At 42.6% G+C, this 23,103-nt stretch overlaps 1 protein-coding gene across 1 annotated transcript in view; it reads right to left on the reverse strand.

The window, feature by feature from the left end:
• Nucleotides 1-762: 762 nt before the first annotated feature.
• The window catches only part of LOC109912557 (sodium- and chloride-dependent neutral and basic amino acid transporter B(0+)-like), a 34,672-nt gene continuing 12,331 nt past the window's right edge, over nt 763-23,103 (reverse strand). Inside the window, exons 3-11 of the mRNA XM_048605405.1 lie at nt 18,173-18,304; nt 16,251-16,418; nt 13,518-13,656; nt 10,787-10,919; nt 10,086-10,226; nt 8,276-8,504; nt 6,671-6,796; nt 4,902-5,020; nt 763-867 (exon numbers count right to left, since the gene is read on the reverse strand). Of these exons, the coding sequence (XP_048461362.1) occupies nt 763-867; nt 4,902-5,020; nt 6,671-6,796; nt 8,276-8,504; nt 10,086-10,226; nt 10,787-10,919; nt 13,518-13,656; nt 16,251-16,418; nt 18,173-18,304 (1,292 nt within the window). The remainder of the gene's footprint in view (nt 868-4,901; nt 5,021-6,670; nt 6,797-8,275; nt 8,505-10,085; nt 10,227-10,786; nt 10,920-13,517; nt 13,657-16,250; nt 16,419-18,172; nt 18,305-23,103) is intronic.

The following is a 23,103-nucleotide window of genomic DNA, read 5'->3' on the forward strand; positions in this document are numbered from 1 at the left end:
ACTCCTCTCCACCTATCTTCTCCTTTATCCATCTTCTATCTGCCTCCCCCCTCTCCCTATTTATTTCAGAATCCCCTTCCCCTCCCCTATTTCTGAAGGGTCTCGACCCGAAACGTCAGCCTTCCTGCTCCTCTGATGCTGCTTGGCCTGCTGTGTTCATCTAGCTCTACACCTTGTTATCACTTGCTTGTCCTGACTTCAGGGTAACTTGTTTACTGTCAAAGTTCATCCTGTACTGGGTGACACTAATGAGCACGTTAAAGCAGAGAAGGGATCACTCAGGATTTCAAATGGCATAAGCACCCTTTTCCTTGTCACCAATCTGATTACCTATAAAATCTGCCCACAAGCCCTGCAAAATCAGTGTTTAATCCAGGAGAGGCTCTGATTTCTGATCTTGTTTGAGATGGAAAGGCCTCTGTTATCAGAATGGGGGCATGATGGACCGAAAAGTGAGTCCTCCGTCCTGAGCTGCAGAAAAGCAAACAGCCCCTAAGCCATCTTAAGAAATCCAGAAAACAGACTGAAGCAGAACGTGTCTGTTGGTTCATCTGTCTCAATAGTTGGTAGGAACTGATAATTGTCTCATTTCATTCCATTTGGGCTGAGGGCTGTACGACGTCTCTATCAGCAACCAGCTGGAAAATGGCTGAGGCTAAACTGACCCCAATAACAACTCAGTCAGCCCAAGAGGGCTAGACCATTAAAGATGGAGCAGAAAGCACTGCCTGTCTCATTTCTTTTTTCAAAACAAAGGTTCTACTAACCATAGATCCAGCTTAAAGTAGTCAGTTCCACCAGAGCAGTTGCAAGGAGTCCCCAACCAGCACAGAAATGATCAATTAAATTGATCCAGTAGATCCCAGCCTGGATAAACAAATAAATGTTCGAAAATGAGCTGTATATGAAAACTAAAAATCAAACTCTCAATTTAGAATAAGCAATGCCGAAGGCATGAAGGTCAGGAAATCCCCATTTATGGTGAGAGAGCGGTGGAAGGGAGTTTCATGCCAACGGTTTGGAATAAGTTATTTTGCACAATCTTCCACTTCACAGGATTTAAATAGCCAAGCTGCGATGTTTTGCTCAGTGAATCTCACAGCGGGTGAGATGGAAGTGCTCACCACTGCTGAGAATGTTCCAGTTTCCAAGTTTCTGATGCCATATTTAAAGGCCAGCTGGGCACCACAAGCCAAGAATAATGCCTCACAGTGTCATGCTTACCCCTAAACGTGGTGCAAAAGGAAGCCAAGCTCAGTTTTTGCTTCCCAGGGAAGGATATTGACATTCTGGTGATGGAGTGATGGTCAGTTCACTTCCTTGATGACCACAGAGAGAGGTCATTCCACCAGACCCTATCAGCCTGAGCAGAGACAGCAGCATGACTCAGAGTTACCACTTGTGCAAAATGAGATGCCCAACAGTGCGGAGAAAAAAGTCAATAACCTTCTGCACTCTGTATGGAGACAGGGGAAAGGAAAATTCTGCAATAAACCACCAGTTTTGTTTTTTTTCACTTGTTCATGGAATGTTGACATCGCTGGCTGGATCAGCATTTATTGTCCATTCTTGATTGCCCTAGAAAAGGTGGTGCTGAACTGTCCTCTCAAATCGCTGTACTCTTGTAGTGTGGAAGAAAGTGCTGATAGGGAGGGAGTTCCAGGACCATGGCCCAGAGGCACTAAGGGAAATATAATACAATTCCAAGTCAGGATGGTGTGTGGCTTCCAGAGGATCTTGGAGGTAGTGGAGGTCACAGATTTGGAAGCTGCTTTCGAAGATATCTCAAATTATATTGTCTCCCACTGTGACTGTTCCAATGTTTCTGAACAGTATAATTGCTGTCTGAGACTAAGTATTCAGGTAACTTTCCCCTCCCTAATGTAGCTTGGGCTCCACCTCATTAACGTGGATCTGACGTTCCATTAGTTGTAAATATTTGCTAAAAATGCAGATTCCCTTGGTGTCCATCATCTTACACATACTGCAGCAATAATACATCGCCCATCTCTGCCATCACCACTCCATTTTAGTTAATTTATTAGTTAATTACTCTGGAATCCCTGGTCTTTATACTTGATTGCACTATGTTTGGAAATAAATCACCAGTATCAATCTCATTCCTCGCTATTTTTGACAGAATGGAAAAAAAAACTAGAGACCTAAACTCAAACAGAATACTTTACTTTTATTTTAATGTCTAAAAATAATTGTCAATCCTACTCACCAATCAGCTCTTTTCCCTGAACGTCATGGTTTTTTTTTTACAGCATTCTGCCTCAGGACTCACTGCAAGTAAGTGTCTTGATCTGTGTCTTTTATCTTCTGCCATTCATCACTTACTCTTCAGGCCTTAAATCTTGCAGCAGACCTTATTTCAAGCTGCCCTGTCCCCCTTTGCACTATATTCCCACTTTGAACCACATTCCAATAGCTCAGCTATTGTCTCACTCAGGTGAAGTCTTCACTCAAACTGCCGTACTGTTTACTGCACAGTTAAAGTCACTGGATACTGCAAAGGCTGTGGACCCTGACAACATTCTGGCAATAGCACTGAAGACTTGTGCTCCAGAACTCGCCGCTCCCTTAGCCAAGCTGTTCCAGTACAGCTACAACAGTTGGCATCTACCCAACAATGTGGAAAATTGCTTAAGTATGTCCTGTACACAAAAAGCAGGACAAATCCAAACTGTCCAATTCCAACCCATCAGTCTACTCTCGTTTATCAGTAAAGTGATGGAAGGTGTCATCTACCATGCTATCAAGCAGTGATACCCAGTTTGGGGTCCACCAGGGCCACCCAGCTCCTGACCTCATCACAACCTTAGTTCAAATATGGACAAAGTGCTGAATTCCAGAGGTAAAGTGAGGGTGACAGCCCTTGAGGCCAAGGGTGCATTTGACCAAGTGTGGCACCAAGGAACCCAGTAAAGCTGGAATCAATGGGTATTGGGAGCAAACTTTCTGTTAGTTAAACTCATACCTGGCACAGAGGAAGACAGTTGTGATTGTTGGAGGTCAGTCATCTCAGCTCCAGAACATCTCTGCAGGAGCTCCTCAGGTTAGGAGTCATTGGTCTAAACATCTTTAGCTGCTTCATCAATGACCCTTCCTCCTTCCTAAGGTCAGAAAAGGGGATGTTTGCCAATGATTGCATATTGTTCAGCACCATTCACAACTCCTCAGATACTGAAACAGTCCATGTTCAAATGCAGCAAGATCTGGGAAATATCCAGTCTAATTAACATTTGCACTGCACAAATTCCAGCCAATGACCATCTCCAAACAATGGAGAATCTAACCATCGCCACTTGATATTCAATGGCATTACCATCACTAAATCCCCCCAGTATCAACACGCTGGGGGTTACCATTGACCAGAAAATGAATTGAGCTAACCATTTAAATAATGTAGCTGCAAGAATAGGTCAGAGGCTAGCAATCCTGCTGCAAGTAACTCAGCTCCACTTTCCCCAAAGCCTATCCACCAATGACAGCAGTAAGTCAGGAGTGTGATGGAATACTCCGCACTTGTCCGAAAAAATGCAGTTCTTTCAACACTCAAGAAGCATGACACTATCCAGGACAATAGAACCATCTTGACCGGTACCACATCTCCACTCCATCTCCCACTGGCTCTCAGTAGTAGCAGTGTGTACCAACTACAAGATGCATGACAGAACTTCTCCAAAGATCCTTAGGCAGCACCTTCCATTACCATAAGCAATCCCAACCAGGAGGGCAAAGGCAGTAGGTAGATAGAAACAACATCAGCTGCAAATTGCCGTCCAATCCACTCACCATCCTGACTTGGAAATATATCACTGTTTCTTTGGTATCAGTCGATCAAATGTTGGTACTCCCTCCCTAACAGCATTGCACCAAATGGGCTGCAGCGGTTCGAGAAGATTGTTCACTGTCACTTTCTCAAGGGCAACTAGAGATGGGCAATAAATACTGGCCTGGTTAGTGATATACACATCCTCTGAATGCATAAAAAGAAAAACTCTTTTCCCAGGATGTTATTAACCTTTGGCATTCCCTATCTCCAGAAAGTAGTCAAAGCTGAGTCATTGAACATATATATCATAGGGCGGCACAATGGCCGATTAGCACTGCTGCCTCACAGCGCCAGGGACCTGGGTTCGATTCCACCCTCAGGCAACTGTCTGTGTGGAGTTTGCACATTTTCCCTGTGTCTGTGTGGGTTTCCTCCCACAGTCCAAAGGTGTGCAGGCTAGGTGGATTGGTCATGCTAAGTTGCCCATAGTGTTAAGGAATATGCAGATTAGGTGGGTTATGTGGGATAGGTCTGGGTAAATGCTCTGAGGGGGTAATGTGGACTTGTTGGGCTGAAGGGCCTGTTTCCACACCGTAGAGATTCTATGATATTGAAGGTTAAATTAGGCTGAATTTTAACACGTAAAGGAGACCAAAGTTAGGAAGGGCGGGCCAGAGTTCAGACCACGATTACATAAACTGTAATTTTATTGAAGAGTAGAACAGGGTGGATGGACTGAATGGCCGAATGTAGCTTTTTCTTATATTCTTATTGCTGTTAGCATATTACCCTTCCTTCATTGTTACCGGGTCAATGGCCTGTAACTTTGCAGCGTTTCATAGCATTCAGGAGATACCTGCATCATGTGGACTGTAATGTTACAAAAAGGCAACTCACCATCATCTTCTCAATGACAGTTAGAGACGGCAAAGCTGAGTTTTAGTTCTTTACCCAGGCTCTGCATTAAATAGAGGATCATCAGTCCCTAAGAACACTTCATAACATTGAAGTGGGTAGGGAAAATAAAGGACCAAAATACAAGGCTTTCGCATCATGAAAGTCATCAATCCAGTGAATTCTGCATGTGAAATCAAAACTAAAATACTGAAAGATGACATACCTGTGTTACACATGGGACACTGAGGAGATAGAGTGCCAAGCATACACCAGCTGTCACAAAAAGGCGCTTTGATCGCAGAAATGTAGGGAACTGGTCCAGCAATGAGGTTATAATGGCTTCTAATGAAATTAACAGTAAAATGAGGGGAATAATTAATCAGCTTTGTAGTTCCGGGAACAAATGTCATCCTCCCTCTTAGGCAAAAAAGTCCATACCCTCCAGACCAAAGAACAGACAGGACTGTTATAATATGGCATAGATTCCAGACCTGACAGAGATGTGCTTTAAACTGGCTACATGACACATGACATTCAGTATAAAGGGACCCACTTCGTCTTCAGTTACTGTGTCATGAGTTCAGTGTAGTCTGTTCAGTCAATCAGTAACGTACATACTACGCACAGTAACATCCACAAGCACAGAACCCAGGCCATGTATGTAACTCTATGGTATTGTAGGCTTGTAAATAGTAACGTTGCTAATGAACTTCAAAACATCTGTCTCAACAAGAACCTGTCTCTCTATGGTATGTGTTATGCAGACTAATATGTAGGATGTTTCAAAATGCATCAAGGGTAACAAAGCCATCAGCTCCTGACATGGCACTTAAGTCTGGAGCCTCTGGCACAGAAATAGGTTCATTATCTATTGCACCATAAGATCGCAACCAACAATCTCCAACCGGTAATTTCTCACTCAGGGCTGGAACACAAAAATTACTTCAATACAATACTGCAGGAGGTCTGCATTGTGGGAAATGCCATCCTCAGATATAATATCAAAAGCAAGTCCATATATGCTTATTTGGATGAATGTAAAAAATTATCCTACTTCGTAGAAGGGCAGGGGAGATACCTGTCAATCAACATGAAAAACTATACATTTTCTGGTTTTTGCCTCATTGCTGTTGGGTTTTGCAGTCTGAGAATTAGTCGCCATATTTCCCACATTACAACAATGTTGTTTCCTACATTACAGATCAAAAGCATTTCATTGTTAAATGTCTCAAGATATCAAGTGGTTATGGTAAATGCAAGTCTTTTGTTTCTCTTCTAAGGTACTGGCCTAGAAATTTATTGCATTTGAACTTATTTATACATGTACAAACAGCCAGGAGAGTACATACTGAATCGGCCTACTCTAGGTGAGAAGTGAGTTTTTTTTTATTCATTTGTGGGATGTGGGCGTCGCTGGCTAGCCAGCATTTCTTGCCCATTGCTAGTTGCCCTTGAGAAGGTGGTGGTGAGCTGCCTTTTTGAACCGCTGCAGTCCTCCTGCTGTGGGTTGACCCACAATGCTATTAGGGAGGGAATTCCAGAATTTTGACCCAGCAACAGTGAAGGAACGGTGATATATTTCCAGGTCAGGATGGTGAGTGACTTGGAGGGGAACTTGGAGGTGGTGGTGTTCCCATATGTCTGCTGCCCTTGTCCTTCTAGATAGAAGTGGTCGTGGGCTTATGGAGTCACCCTCCTTATCAGTGAATCTTGTATATGGAGCTTAGGAGCTTGTGTCTGAAACAAATATATCCCCTGTGTATGCAGGTTGAGTCATTAAACTTATTACTAGTCCCCTTTATACATATTGGTCATGACTCCCTGAGAATGTGCAATTTTGCTGTGAGCAATATTCTCAGCTGGGCCAATCTCCCCAGGCCCTAACCCTGTGCTATATATACAGCATTGGGTTCCTGTGTAGACTCAAATGTCAGACTGCAATAGCTCCCTTTTAATCAAAGTGGAAAGCAAGTAAAGTAAAATTGTTCTTACCTACAGCTACAAACTGACTGCTGAGTCCCAGAGTGATCAGCATGAAGAAAAACAACGCGGCCCATAAAGGTGCCCATGGCAACTGTGCAAGAGCCTCTGGGTAGGCAATGAAAGCCAAACCAAAACCTAGATACAATTGAAACGGTCAACTAATTGCACTTAAAACAGTAATTCATAAACTGTTTCATTTCTTTTTAATTTAACACTCAATAAGTAATTAAGAAATCTATTTGTTGAAATCTATCACATTTTGCTCAGTATTTGTGTAAAGGATCTGATATTTTGTGGCTCACTTCCATCACAATTCATATCTCTAGCAGAAACATTCAGCCCATTGATATTCCAATCCCGTTCGCCAGTCTCTTTGCTTGGCCACAAACCTAGCCAGTTTCTCCTGAGAGTATTGTAGCTTTGACTCTTGCAATTCCATGTGGCTTTGCTTCTGAGCTTTTTCCCTCTTCTTCTTTTCTGTTTCTTAATCATATCTTCTCACTGCCCCCACCTTCCTCTCTGCTTCCCATATGTATCAACATTTCTATGCACTGTTCTCGTGATCACTCACCCGTCTCCATAACTCTCCTCCTGGCTCCTCAAATTCTTTGATGACTGCCCCATTTGCATCCCCTACTTTTCCCCTTCTTTTATTTTTCACACTTGCCCTCTTCCTTCCTCTCCATTTCTGATTTTCTCACTCTTCCCATCTCCTATTCAGTTGCTTTTTCCCTCCCTAGTTCAATGGAATTGACTCCAAAATTTGTCAACAGAGTGGACAAGAAAAATACCCAGTAACATAGAATCCCCACAGTGTGTAAGCAGGCCATTTGGCCCATCAAGCCCAAACTGAACAGCATCCTACTCAGACCCATTCCCTGTAACCCAGTTTGTTCAGCTCCAAGAATTACTGTTTTTTGGTAGAGGTTTCACCTCTGCAATACAGGACTTAAATACAAAACCTAAAAGAGACTCAAATTTGAAGGCTTTAGTCTTACACTCATGAGAACCGAAATGCAAGAAACCAAAGCTCGATGGGGAACACTAGTTTGTACAACATGATAAAATATTACTGTTTGGTTGGACAATATGTAGCATGAAAATACACCAGGAACTGTTAACTGTCAGTCAAGCAGGAAGACTAATTGTTTAGGTTGGTAGCATGCAAAACGGTCCCGTGGGGAATGGATGGAGTGTTAGATTAGCACGCAACCTAGTTTTATAATGCCAAAAGGAATCTGGCCATACATTGTAAAATTTTCATTGAGGAAAGAGTCATGGAAAATGCCAATCCCTGCAGCAGTCCCCATGACAACATCCTAACCAATCAGTCTGTCTACCAAACATTTTCCAGCTAAGATCGACAGCTAACAGCTTCTGCTCCCAAACACAGTACAACCAAATAACAATCTCTTCCCATGATGTATAAATTAGTGCTCCCTTTCCAAGTTTAGTTTCTTGTGTACAGTCTTGACGAGTGCAATACAAAAAAAAATTGACTTTGTGTTTCTTTTCAGCAGAGTGGATAGTAAGAGGTCGAAAAATCCAAACAGTTGCAATCATGAGTTGAAAAATATTTTAACAGAAAGACAGTAAATGTGACTCTGCAGTTACCTGACTGGATAACCTCTGAAACAAGTTTGTCTTGTCTATGAGCCATGTGTCCAAGGATGGAAAAGATGACAAATCCAGCAAACACACTCGTAGCGCAATTAACAACACAGACGACAATGGTATCTGTGTAACAGTTGTTGTGGAATTTATTGTAGGATGACAGTGTTATTAAACTGCCCCAACCTACTGCAAGAGAATAGAAAATTTGTGTTGCAGCATCTTTCCAGACCTGGTAAATAGAAGGGAGAAATCATCAGCACAGGGAGATTTCAGTTGAAACTGTGAACTAATTGCTAATTTCCCTCCAGGAGATACGATGGTTTTCAACATCAGCCATGCTTTCTAGTAAATAACTTACCTCTTTACTATCCACTTGTCCACTCCCATTCTACATTTTTTTTCAAAAGCAATTAAGAAAAGATTTTGAATACAATACAAAGACCCACAAGTGATAACCATGTTTTTTTCAAACTTATTGAGGGTGAGAGATTGACTAGTTTGGTGCCATTAGTTTAAGGAATGGAAGGCTATCACCACCATTAAGGATAACAATGAAGCATTACTCAATCTAATTAAAATAAATGAAGCAGTAAAAATGTGAGTAAACATATGGAGCAACAATCGTGTTATAATAAGGATTAAGGTAATGAGTAGCAAATGGACATCATACAGTATGAGTATTAAAATATATTTATGATGGGAAGGAATGGTGGTGGACTAGGCAGAAATATTGACCCTGAGATAAAATAATATTTAAACAGAAAATGAATAGAGCTCATATGAAAGAGAGGATGATAATGGGGAATAACTTAGCCTTTGCCTCAGGTTTTTACTGAAGAGGATAACAAAGGACAAATGACAATAGCCAAAGCAAAGAGACTTTTCAGAAATGTTAAGAAATAAAGGAATAAAGTACAGGACAAGCTAATCAAAATTTAGGCAGTTAAGATCCCAGGTTTAGATGGAATACCAGCAAATAATTAAAGGAACAAGGCAGGAGAAAGGAAAGCCTTGTTTATTTATATATTGATTTTAAAAAAGCATATTGAGAAATGACAAATGGCAAATGTAACTCCAGCCTTCCAGAAAGGGAAATAGAATATCTGGAGGAAAGTTAACCATATAATAAGATGAGTGCAAAGAACAATATAGGAATATTTTCTGAAAGATGAGCTAATTGAACAAGAAAATACGATGTAAATAGTTGTGGTGATTGGAACCAGGTGGATCTCATTGGCTATAAGATCCTTGATTGGCGTTGTTACTCTGGGCCAACCAGGGAGCCCTGGCTGACCAATGAATAATCAGGGCACTCAGAATCTCCTCAGTTCAGGGACTGACTCCAGGCCACAGCCAATGTACTGTGCAAATGTAAATAAAGGGTCACTTGGTGACTGGATACCAGCCTCTGTGCAGTTATTCCAACAGTTAACAAGGATTTATTAAAGGATGGTCATGTTAAAAGAGTAGACAAGATTAAGGCCTCTGAAACCTTATCAAAGGTTTTTGAAAAATCTATGATAAAGTTTTAGATAACTGGGTCCAGAGCAACTAACAAATGACTATGAACATAAATTAAGGAATAAGGCTATATTCCTTGAAATGAAGGACAATAACCACCACCGATTCACTTTCTGCATCAAAAAGCAATGACTGAAATTTTGACTTTGAACAACAATCCAAAATGAACACTTGAGCCTTTCTCAATTATCTTGAGCACTAAGAGGTAAACAAACAGAAACGTGAAATAAACAGAAATTTTGACACAAAATTCCAGCTGAAATTGCATGGATTATTCAGATGTGTTTACCTCTGCGTCAGCCAGCTTTGAGAATTCTAACTGCTTTCCAACGTAGAATTCAATCCCCTTATAGGCTCCTTCCAGGGTAACCCCTCGAATCAGGAGTATGGTCAGAACCACATACGGGAATGTCGCAGTGAAATAAACAACCTGAGCATGGAGAGAAACTGATTAGATTTTTGCTTCTGGAAATAGCAGGTATTTGTGTCAAGCATGCCACCCCCAGTAAAATGTAACAGTGAATTTAAATAAGACAGTATTATTCTATTCATTTCTAATCTTTGCATGGAAATACATTTAAAAAGAAGGTTAGAATAGGGTGTGAAGAAGATATGTCAGCCCTCGCATCTGCAGGTCACTTTTCCATTCATGTTTAAATAAACTGTTAACATAATGCTATCGACCACTTTGCTACCCAGCTTCCCCCAGAGTCCCTGTATCAGTGACTGTAACCCTTAGAATGAGGGAGACATTGCAGGGACTTGGGGGAATTGCTGCTTTTCTTTCCCTCAGTAGAAAGATCTTCAGATCTCCCTCAGGCCTGTAGTGTTGATGAATTATGGATCTCCCACTCCTCAAAGAGACACTGTTAACTTCACCTGGAAGATAAACCAGCTACTTCACAAAATGATTCATAAATTCTAGTTTTATTGTTACAGAAATCTGCACGCTGTCACTGACATTAATTCTATTCATCATCGATCACTTACCTTTCCTGAAGATCTTATTCCTTTTGATAGGGCAGCTCCAACGATCAGCCAGGCCAGAAGCAGACAGAGAGCTAAATACCAGATTACATCCCCAGTCTCTTCAATTGAACTAGAACGGCGCAAAACCATTCTCCTAACGAAAATGACAATAGGAAATGTATTGTTAGGATTATTTTCATCACACAGCCATTAAAAGTTCATCTGGTTCAGTAATGTATTTTAAGAGAGAAATCTGTCTTCATGGAGGCTGGCAAATGTGTGACTCTACACAGCAAATTGGCTGTCTCTTTATTGAGGTGTGATCACAAACTCCCCAGTTGTACAATTGTTACAAAGAAACTAAAAACTGAAAATGGATGTATCACCAAGCATGAATCTCGGTACTGGACATCACAAACCACACCTAGCCAAATGGAGCCTCAAATTTCACTTTCTTATCATACATAAGCAGATTTCAAGATTGAGAGAGATCTAAGATTGCAATCTTTTTCATGTAGTTACAATTATTGAATCATCTCCAGCTCCTTCCAAGAATCTGCTGAGGGCATCCATAGTTTTTCACAATCCCATAGCCCACAAGCCTACCTCCTGGGAGAATAATGCCATGCTTGCCAAGGGCACCACTTTGAGGTAGATGGGGTGGGTCGTACACATACACAGAGCTCTTCTACTTGGTGCAGTCACTGGTTCCCACTGTTAGAGAGATCTGGACCGAAAAGGTGTGGCAATCAAGGCACCCTCAGGAGTATTGCTAAACTGAAATGGATTCCACTCCCTCAATCTTTAGCTGGTGTGTCACCGCGAGAAGTTTTTCACACACGTCTGTGCAAGAAATTGTGGAAGATGCCACAGAGGCTTGAAGCCTATGCCCGTCGCATGTCCCTCAGTTATTTGCCAGCAGCGGGTAGCTCATTGGTGATGAGGGCTATCAACTAAGAATGTGGTTCAGTTCAGCCTTGAGGATGTCCATGACTGGCACTGTGGAAAGATAGCGACATGGCCACATGGGCACAAAGACAAACATTGAGCTAGCATTGGGTTTGTCAGACAGATCTAGGTGCCTTTCAATGTGTACGGGCAATATAGTGGTTTGCTTACACAACAGTGGCTTGTATAGTCAGCAGTGCCAACCACTACCAGAACACAGTTGTGATAATTTGCTGTCACCATCCTCTTCCTTAGGATTTAGGGCCTACTTGGTTTACAATGATAAACAAAAGCCACTAATGAGAAGAAAGGATCTCCTCTTAAAGAAGATGCAGTGTATTACTTGATAGCAATCAGGCACAAGTTAGATTAGTGATTTCGACATTGTTGTTAAGACTATCAAGAGGCCTGTGACTAAAAATCTTCACCTGACAAAATCCTAAGATTTTCAGGTTTTTCCCACTCAATTCTTTATGGTATCAAATTGAAGTGAGCTTCCTGTAGCGTCCAACAATAACCCTTTCAGAACCATTACCTTGGATCATTGACCAAGGCAAGTAGCAGCATGGTGGGCTCTGAATACAAGCAGAGGTCGGGAAGTGAAAGCACCAGCAGAGGCCTCACCTCCATGTTACACTTCTCCATTTCAGTTCTTATGATGCACACGCACTGCCTCACAAGCCAAAAGCTGGTGAACGCTGCTGTATTTTAGCAAAGTGCTAAACAACCAAGAACAAACAAAGCATGTTTGGGAGATGGCATAAATCTCAGAATGAGTGCAAGTGTTAGCCTCTGAGAATGTGATGAACTTCTTTGAGAGAGAGGGAATGCTTTGCAGGGGAATGCTTTGAGAATAGATGTGCAAATGTCAACAACTGTATGTGCATTGGTACTCACTTCTCCTGCCCTCATGAATGAACCTCTTATGACTCTGAATCCAGTTTCAAGTGACAGTGCTTGTTCTGTCCATTTCCATCCGTGTGCTTGGTCTAAGAGTTGGCCTCTCCCTCGTATCCACAGTAAGAAACACATCTTTGTAGTCCTTCAGATAATGCACCAGAACTTTCAAGAAAATGTCAATCGCAGGTAGCTGAGGTGGAGGAGGGTGAGGGGTGGAAGAGAAAGGGAGCAGCTTTGCCACCTCTCCCTTCCATTGATATAGCTGCTAAAATCGCAAGGACTCCTGATGGGTTCCCCTTCATTTTAACAAGAATATTATCAGTTAGCTGGTGAAGGTCATGGTTCTACCCACATTCAGTGATTGGTCAACAAACCCAAAAACGGTATGTTAAACACTGTGCTCACTGCTGCACAAATTGTGTTCCCCGTCCACTATAAGAATCACCCTTCTCTTAATCCCGGGGAAGAGCGGTTCAGTTACATTAAAATTCCACACTATTTCTCCTAACGAATTCAACTCTTTCATAGTGTTAAACACAACATCTGCACCCAGACAGTTGTTCTACAGTTCATTTCCCAGGACCATGGGTTAAACCCAAAACTGCATCCAAATAAAAACACAGAGGAAGGGATATCCGTCACAGATAATTTCAACTGTTTAGTATTCTGCAATTCTGATGTGAATCTTTTCTGTAAAGAACACAAAATACAAAAATAAATGTTTGCCTGCAGTTACCTGAAAAAAAGGGACCCCTGATTTGTTAAGAATGCATGATGTAAATTATATATCTATCGAAATCAAACAGCTTCGCTCTCAATAAACAGAACAGTCACCAACTAACCAAGGAGTTACTGGCCCAGCTGTGTAGGTTATAGGTACAGCTCTCTGCAGCAATGTACTTACTCCCAGTATTGCTCACTTGGACTCTGGTGAGGAATAAAGATTTCTGATCCATTCGGACAAGTTTCATTGTTTGCCTGCAGCCATGTTGTATTAATGATTTCAAAATATCCATCATCCAGAGTGAGATTGCAGAGTGGATCTGGAAAATTTGGAATGTGTTTTAGAATTACACTTCACTGGGAACAATGCTGTCATTTCTAGTGATATAATCAGGGTCACTGTTTCACTCTAACTGAATCATTCCATTCACTTGGAGTACATGGGTAAAGTTACAGATGAGTCAGACAGAGAAGCACAATCAGTTTATTCCACACACAGCACAGTCCAGCTCTGGCTCTTGCTCTACATGTAATTGCAAATCTTAGTATGATTACCCTGACCCAGTCCGTCTACCCCTTTAATCACAAAGCCCAACATTAAAGTATTATGAATTCCTTTAATCTGATTATCAAAGTGGGTCATCAATGTATATTGAAATATGAACTATGGATGCAGAATTTCATGGGAGGGCGGCACGGCAGCTCAGTGGTTAGCACTGCTGCCTCACAGCACCAGGGACGTGGGTTTGATTCCACCCTTGGGCGACTGTCTATGTGGAGTTTGCACATTCTCCCCGTGTCGGCGTGGGTTTCCTCCTGGTGCTCCAGTTTCCTCCCACAGTCCAAAGAAATGCAGGCTAGGTGGATTGGCCATGCTAAATTGCCCATAGTGTTCAGGGATGTGTAGATTAGGTGGGTTATAGGGCTGGGTCTGAGGGTCGGTGTGGACTTGTTGGGCCAAAGGGCCTGTTTCCAAACTGTAGGGATTCTATCATTCTATGTAAAGACAATGCTGCACTTTTAATCATATGACAGAGCGTTGGGAGATATCTTTTATGTTGAGTATCATATTAGTTGCCTAGCAATTCAGTCAATAGGTAGGTACATGCTGTGGATGGATGTGAAAGCTGATTAAGTGGATAGGTAGGCAAAGTAGGCAAGTAAATGAACCAGGAAAATGGGTAGAAGGATGATCTGGGTCAGTAGGTTGATGTGTAAGTGGTGGGGGGAGGATGCGTAAGTGGTGAGTAGGCTGGTTAGATCAGTACGTTTTGAGACAGTTGGTAGTCATGTAGGTGAGCTAGGTAAGGAGGTTGGGGCTCAGGTGCATAAGTTTTTGAAACTTGCATCACAGGTAGACAGTGTGCTTAAGAAGGCATTTAGCCTTCATTGCTCAGACCATTGAGTATAGGAGTCGGGACATCATGCTGAGGTTGTTGGACATTGTTGGGGCCTCTTCTGGAGTACTGTGTCCCGTTCTGGTTGCCCTGTTAGCGGAAGGATATTATAAAATTGGAGGGGTTTCAGAAAAGAATTACCAGGATGTTGCTGGGAATGGAGGGTTTGAGTCATGAAAATAGACTGGAAGGGCTGACACCTGTTCCCACTGGAAGTTAAGGGCTGACCTTATTGATGTTCATAAAATCATGAGGGGCATAGATAAGGTGAATGACAAGAGTCTTTTTCCCAGGGTGGGGGAGTTCAAAAGCTGGGGACATATTTTTATGAAATATGCTGAGGAAAAGACCCTTTTAAGGTGAGAGGAGAAAGATTTAAAAAGGACTTGAGGGGCAACTATTTTACACAGTGTGGGTGGTTTGCGTGCCGAATGAACTGCCAGAAAATGTTGTGGAGGCAAGCACAGTTAAAATGCTTAAAAGACATTTGGACAATTTCATCAATAGGAAAGCTTTGGAGGCATATAGGCCAAGCACAGGCAGGTGTGAATAGTTTAAGTTGACAGCATGGACAGTGTGGACTAATTGGACTGAAGGGTCTGTTTTCATGCAGTATGACTCTAGGACTCTAAGTGGGTGCAGTGAGTAGAAAGGCAAATAGAGTAGGTTGAGGGACAGGAAGAGAGGTTTGGTCATGGTCCCAGTTTGTCAGGTGGTTAGTCAGGTCAGATCAGGAAGGGAGTCAGAGTAGTTCAGAAATATGGTTATACCTGGTAACAGGTCAGTCTGGTGATTGGAAGGGGTAGACAGACTGGGTCAGGGTAGTCACACTATGGGAGGTTGGGTGGTATTAGATAGTCAGACAAGGTGGTCAGGGTCTGCAGGGTAGTTCTAGTCATTTGAGTTTGATATAGAATCATAGAATTATAGAATTCATACAGTGTGGAAAGACAGTCCAGTTATTTAGATACCCAGTTGTTGGAGCAAGTTTGAATCTATCCAACATTCCCTGGGTGAGTATGCGGTTAAGTAGTTTCCTCACTCTAGCACAATGTCCGTGATATCGCAAAGGATGACTGTACACTTACGATGGGCAATTCACTGGTTCCTTGTCACCATCGTAAGTGCAATTCCTGCATATGCCTGACAATGCAATAGCTGGAAGATTTGACCATTGAAACGATGAGCACTTTGAGCGATAGATTTGCTGCCTTCCTCAGACTGTGCGGACCAATTGCGGCAGCAGACATGAGAGAAACTCGTGTCAGAAGCCCCTCAATGTGCAGACAGCCAGCAATTCCTGCGCAAAGATCCTGTCGCATCACTCTCTTTGAACAAAGTTCAACAGTAACAATATATGTTCCGAGCTGGGAGCTCTGTGAACAGATGGACGAATAGTAAAAGACTCTATTTGTTGATGAAAACAACTCATGTCTCAGAGACTGAAGTATAACCAGGTGCAAGTAGCTATCAGCCTAAGGTGCCTATAGTTTCGCCAATAGAAGTGAGCACTATACCTTTGGGAGTCCTGCTGCATGTTTCATCTGCTCCCCACCACCTGAAGCAATCTGCCCACGGCAGGGGAGATTGGAAGGAAGCAAACAGGTAGTACAGACTGTAGCCGATGATGCAGTTGTAAGTGATGTCTATAATTGTACTGAATAGGACCATCGTAAACCCCACACCTTGAATTCGAATGAGGAACAGGAATATTAATTAGAAACTATTTACAATTGAAAAGATTTATTACAAATGCATTCCACTTGTCGGAGAAACCAATTCTCTTTAGTTGCAATTAGTTATTATAACTATTCCACTGCATCTTCATGTTGCTCCAGAATTATTTCATAGCTGGGGAAATTGCCAAGCACTTTACTACAATGGACAAAATCTACAATTGTTAATTTTAAAATACGGAAGCTTCATTTACATCCTAGTAAGAAATCAGACTTCTTAGCAAAATGTATAAACAACATGACAACTTAGAAAATAGGAACAGAAGTAGGCCATTCAGCCCCTCAATTCTGCTCCATGTAATGAGATTATGATAAATGTCTATTTCAACATCATTTTACTGATCTATTTCCATATCATTTGATGTTTTTAAATGTACAATTCTAACAATTTCAGTATTGACCGTACTGAATGACTCAGCCTCTGTGGTCCTCTAGAGTAGAGAATCCCAAAGATTCACCACCTACTGAGTGAAGAAATGCCTCTTCATCTCAGTCCAAGGTCAGATGACTATTGTCCAATGAAACCATTGTCAATTGTAAAGACCCAACTGTTTCATGAATGTCCTTTAAGGAAGGAAACTGCCACCTTTACCTCGTCTGATCTACATGGGAAACCCTACCCACAGCAATGTGGTTGACTCTTAACTGTCCTCTGACCAATTAGGAATGGGCAATAAATGATGGCCTAGCCAGCAACACCTATGTCCCACGAATGAATTAAAATGAAAAAATTTGATCTCCTTATCATTTTCTGAATCTCAAAGCAAATAATAAATTAATTAAATAACACAAGTTCTCTTCTTGCTATTTTTCCCATCTTGCTGGGGTTTCAACCCAGAGTTTTTTTTTCCCAGTGGATGATGTACACCCACTGGTCATTAGTCCAAATTAAAATTTTACAACGAAGATCCTAAACCTTAAACATCGTTAACCATTAACCAAGAGAAACATCCTAGCTGGACATTGTCCTTCCCTGATCTAACGTATCCCAATTGTGTTAGAAGAGTTGGCAATCAGTGACAGGATCTTTGTCCGTTACTTTTCTTTGTTCTTCAGGGACTGCCGTGTCGATGACCTGTTAGATTTGGACTGTTTTTTATTAAAATTTCTTCCTCTCAAAACTTTTAATTTGTTAACTTTTCCCGCTAATGTTTCTCAACAGACAGGCACAATCAGAGTTTGAATTTGCTTCTCCACTTTGCACCAATGAAAGATACTTCTAACATATATATTCTTTTCAGCAACTCTACTGTACTTAAGTAAAACAATGAAAACTTCAAGGAGCTATCACTCCCATTATAAATACTGAAAATGTTATCATAACAAATGAAGCACAGAAACATTATTGATGCTGGTGACTGAGTAACAAATTCCACAGATTTAATAGTTAACTAAACGGATAGTGAAAGAAACACTACATTTGCGGCATCAGTCTGTTCATTTTAGAATTAGAAATGTTTAGAATTAGAATGAGAATTATAATATCCTTTATTGTTGTGTGTACTCAAGTACGGAAGTATGGGAGTACAGTGGAAAGTTTACAATGTCGCCCCATATGGCTATGTCTGTCTTCACAAAACCGAATCCAGATCAGATTGCATAAAGGATATCAAGCAAGGCTGGCCTCAAACTCCATTTACTAACATGAATTAAACACTATATTTCTACCTTTAACAAGCTCAAGTTGCTGAATAAACATTAACCTTGTAACATGGGCACGGCTTTCCACACTGCAACAGGTCCAAGACTGGCAAACTGCCCAAAGGAACTCTCCAAGTAAAACATAGGCATCGCAATGAAAGCCAGCATGATTGTGTAGGGAATTAGAAACACACCTGGAAAATAGTAAGGGAAAGCTGAAGTACATTGCAGAGACATTAGAATTATTCATGATTTTTTGAGTTGGAAGTTAAGTCACTGAACATTTCAAGTCACATTATTCCTGTGGAAATAAATACTATTGTTGACAGAACAATATGACTTCAAGTTGCAACTTGAGTCCACAATGCCCCTCTGAAGAGCATCCCACCTAAACCCACCTCCCTACCTTATTTCTGTAACGCTGCATTTCCCGTGGCCAATCCACCTAAGCTGCACATCTTTGGACTGTGGGAGGAAATTGGAGCACTCGGAGGAAACCCATGCAGACACAGGTAGAACGTGCAAACTCCACCACAGACTCCACCTGAGGCTGGAATTGAATCTGAGTCTCTGGTGCTGTGAGGCAGCAGAGCGAAACACTGAGTCACTGTGCTGTCCTACTTGTACAGAGAGGATGGAGGGAGGTATGAGCATGAGAGGACAATGAGTTGAGGGGGAGAGTGATTCAATGGAGATGTGAGGCACCTCAAGAGAGGAATGGATGAAGCTAGAAGGCGTGTCACTGTGCGCATTGCTGCTCAAGAGAATATGATTAAGTATGTGAGGCTCGGCACACGGAAGTGTTGTCCCTTTGACTTCTTGACCCCCTCCTGAGATCTCAAATCTCCTTGATGGCTGGTGAGAGCACACTCCTGCTGCTGGCTTCCATCCATGCTCAAAGACACTGTCCCCTTCCTCCAGTGTTTTTGAGAACACTCCACACTGTCATTCCTCAGATCCTGCAACAGGATAAGCATCGAGGAGCAAGGGACTTAGCCTACCTGCGACTTCTCCCCATTCTGTGGTGGTAGCAGCCTCAAAATCCACAATAAGTTGAGCCATTCCAACCTTTGTCCAAGTTCCTTAACTGGAAATGCTATGATTGACAAAACGGATGTGACATCCCCATCCACCTTCCTGGTATAATTTGGATAAATGTGAGGCTATTCACTTTGGAGGCAAAAATAAGAAGTCAGATTACTACCGGAATGGCTGTAAACTGGGAGGGGGATATGCAGTGGGACCTGTGTGTCCTTGTGCACCAGTCGCTGAAGGTAAGCATGCAGGTGCAGCAGGCGGTAAAGAAGGCAAATGGTATATTGGCTTTCATTGCGAGAGGTTTTGAGTACAGGAGCAGGGATGTGTTGTTGCAGGTGTGCAGGGCCTTGGTGAGACCAAACCTAGAATATTGTGTGCAGTTTTGGTCTCCTTTTCTGAGGAAAGATACTCTTGCTCTCGAGGGAGTGCAGCAAAGGTTTACCGGGCTGATTCCGGGGATGGCGGGTCTGACTTATGAGGAGCGATTGACTAGGTTAGGATTGTTTTCACTGGAGTTCAGATGAATGAGGGGGGAATCTCATAGAGGCTTATAAAATTCTAACAGGACTAGACAGGGTAGATGCAGGGTGGATATTCCCATTGGTGGCTGTGTCCAGAACCAGGGGTCACAGACTTAGGATTCGGGGTAGACCATTTAGGACGGAGATGAGGAGACATTTCTTCATGCAAAGAGTGGTGAGCCTGTGGAATTCATTACCACAGGAAGCAGCTGATGCCAAAACATTGAATGTATTCAAGAGGCGACTAGATATAGCACTTGGGTGAATTGGATCAAAGCTTATGGGGAGAAAGCATTGGTTTTCATTGGCAGAGGGATTGAGTTTAAGAGCCGCAAGGTTATGCTGCAGCTCTATGAAACTCTGGTTAGACCACACATGGAATATTGTGTTCAGTTCTGGTCGCCTCATTATAGGAAGGATGTGGAAGCTTTAGAGAGGGTGCAGAGGAGGATTACCAGGATGCTGCCTGGACTGGAGGGCAGGTCTTATGAGGAAAGGTTGAGGGAGCTAGGGCTTTTCTCATTGGAGCGAAGAAGGATGGGAGGTGACTTAATAGAGGTGTACAAGATGATGAGAGGCATAGATAGAATAGATAGTCAGAAACTTTTTCCCAGGGCGGAAATGACTATCACGAGGGAGCATAATTATAAGGTGATTGGAGGAAGGTATGGGGGAGATGTCCGAGGTAGGTTCTTTACACAGAGAGTGGTGGGTGCGTGGAATGTGCTGCCGGCAGTGGTAGAGGAGTCAGATACATTACGGACATTTAAGCGACTCTTGGATAGGCACATGGATGATAGTAAAATGAAGGGTATGCAGGTTAGTTTGATCATGAAGTAGGATAATAGGTCGGCACAGCATCATGGGCCAAAAGGCCTGTACTGTGCTGTACTGTTCTATGTTCTATGTTCTAAAGCAGGATTAGGCTATTGAGTTGTACAATCAGCTATGATCGTGATGAATGGCGGAGCAGGCTCAAAAGGCCAAATGGCCTCCTGTTGCTCCCATCTTCTACGTTTGCCTGTGGGATGCTGATGCTGTGAGACAGAGCCCCAGCAAAGACAGAAAAGGGAATCGACAGGTTCCCCAGCAGTGAATGATCCACCATTGACAGAACCAAGGGGAGGCCAATCCAATCATGGTGTCATTGATAACAAGTCAGAGGTGGGAAATGAGAGCTGATCCAGAGGAAGGTAGATGAAGCAGTCTGTCCTTTAGAAACAATACTGACAGAGTTGCATGCTGGTGCTAAAGGCTGGGACCTGGTTCCGTTAATGGAAGGTGTGCTCAGTAACACATTAAGTATCCTAACATTGGGAACTGAAGAGGGTTCGGCCAGGGATCAGCTGACTGTCCACAATCTTTCAGGAGCTGGCAATGAAAAGTAAGAAAAGGAGTGGAGCTCAACCTGTGAGGGCACAGAAGTTGACATGAACTGGCTCAAGAATGGCAACTTGCATGAGGCATTCATGGGCCAATACGCTCTGCTGTTCTCTCTCAGGCATAGGTGCTGTGCTTGTCTCCAAAGGGGAAACTGCCTGTGTTCATTGGCTTTCACGTGTAAAAGAAGACAAGAAAACTATATCATAACAGTATGAAGAGGGGGCTGCTGCCCAGCCTGACCCCAATGGAGAGCATGGATAACAAAAGACACCATGGCAGACACTCGATCACTGATGAGGAGGCAGGAGTGCTCACTCAAGAGGGTGAAGTGGTATTGCTCAGAGGACCCAAGAATTGATGTGACAACTTGAGGGGGCATAGTACTCATGTAATAACCAGCAGACACACTGTAACCATAGATAAAGTAAGAACTGACGATGCTGGAGTCTGAGATAACAAGGTGTAGAGCTGGATGAACACAGCAGGCCAGGCAGCTTCAGAGGAGCAGGAAAGTTGACATTTCGGGCTACAACCCTTATTTCTGAAGAAGGGTCCTGACCTGAAATATCAGCTTTCCTGCTCCTTTGATGCTGCCTGACCTGCTGTGTTCCTCCAGCTCCACACTGTGTTAACACTGTAACAATAGGCCTTGAATTTATCTGCTCTGTCATGCGGTTAAGGGTCTGGCTAAACAGAAAAGAGCTGGAGAGACGGAGGGTCACTCAGATGCCTTTGAAGAAGAGGAGGGGATCTCAATGGGGTACACCTTCACTGCCTCAGGGGGCACTGGCAGAAGGTTTGTGAGTAACACTCACAGGACATTTGATACGCAGACAAAGGGAAAGGAGTAGCAAGGCTGTGGGAAAGGAGAAGGGAAGTGAGTCAGAGACAACAAGGTGCAGAGCTGGATGAAGTGAGTCAATTGCTTTGCCTAACCACTGATCTTCCACAAGCACAGTGTGGTAAATGGTCTTCTTATACAATGTATCCTCCGACGATTCTGTGAACATCTTCCTGTATTATTCAATGGGATTGCAATCACTGTGTCCTCTCATCATTAACACCCTAGTGGTCAGCATTGACAGGAAGCTAACACAGCCTGCCATATAAATACAGCTATTACCAAATCAATTACAGGCTAGCCATCTTGACTGCCAATAATTCACCTCCTATCTCAACAAACTACATCAACTACAAAGCACAAGTCAGAAGCGCGATGGAGTGCTTTCTACATGTTTTATGAATACAGTTGTAAACAATTTAACTATCTAGGACAAAGCTTGATCAATACCACATCCATTTACATTAATTTTCTGGCAACCACTGATATACTGCGGGTGTAACGTAGATTATGCAGGGGGGATGCTCCACAGTCATTTATTATTAAGTTAGACAATATGTCTCAATCCTCCCACACCTAAAAGTACAGCCACTTTAGGGCAGTCATACCCCTCAGAATAGGGACTTCTGTTTTGGGCAATATGACTGAGAATCAGGCAGGAAGTGCATTGAGAAGGTAGAAGTAGAGGAGCCTTGACACTTTCAGTTGTCCATCAGGTTTGAGGTTCTTTTGCATGTATGGAAAACAGCAGGGAAGATAAGTAAACTGACCACTGTTCCATGGTAGAGAAAGCCATTCAAGCAGAAGCAGTAAATAGCATCGTTGTGACAGTGGGAACAGTGTGGTCAGGGGATAAACACAAGTCCCAGCAGCAGAGAGCAAACATCCAGAATCCTGTGTTGCTTGCTCTGTGCCAAGGTTCCGAACTCTGGGCGAGACAGGTACTTGAGGTGAGTGTGGGTCTGGTTGTCCATGAGGATTCCAATGACATAAATAGGACCAGAAAAGATGTTCTGAATGGGGAATATGAACAGAAAAGGTCTAAATCAAAAAGCAGAACCCCAAAGGTAATGTTTCAGAGATAGTAGGAACTGCAGATGCTGGAGAATCTGAGATAACAAGGTGTAGAGCTGGATGAACACAGCAGGCCAAGCAGCATCAGAGGAGCAGGAAGGCTGACGTTTCGGGCCTAGACCCTTCTTCAGAGAAA

The sequence above is a fragment of the Rhincodon typus genome, chromosome 14 (assembly GCF_021869965.1).
Source record: "Rhincodon typus isolate 14 chromosome 14, sRhiTyp1.1, whole genome shotgun sequence".
In the NCBI taxonomy this organism is placed as follows: domain Eukaryota; kingdom Metazoa; phylum Chordata; class Chondrichthyes; order Orectolobiformes; family Rhincodontidae; genus Rhincodon; species Rhincodon typus.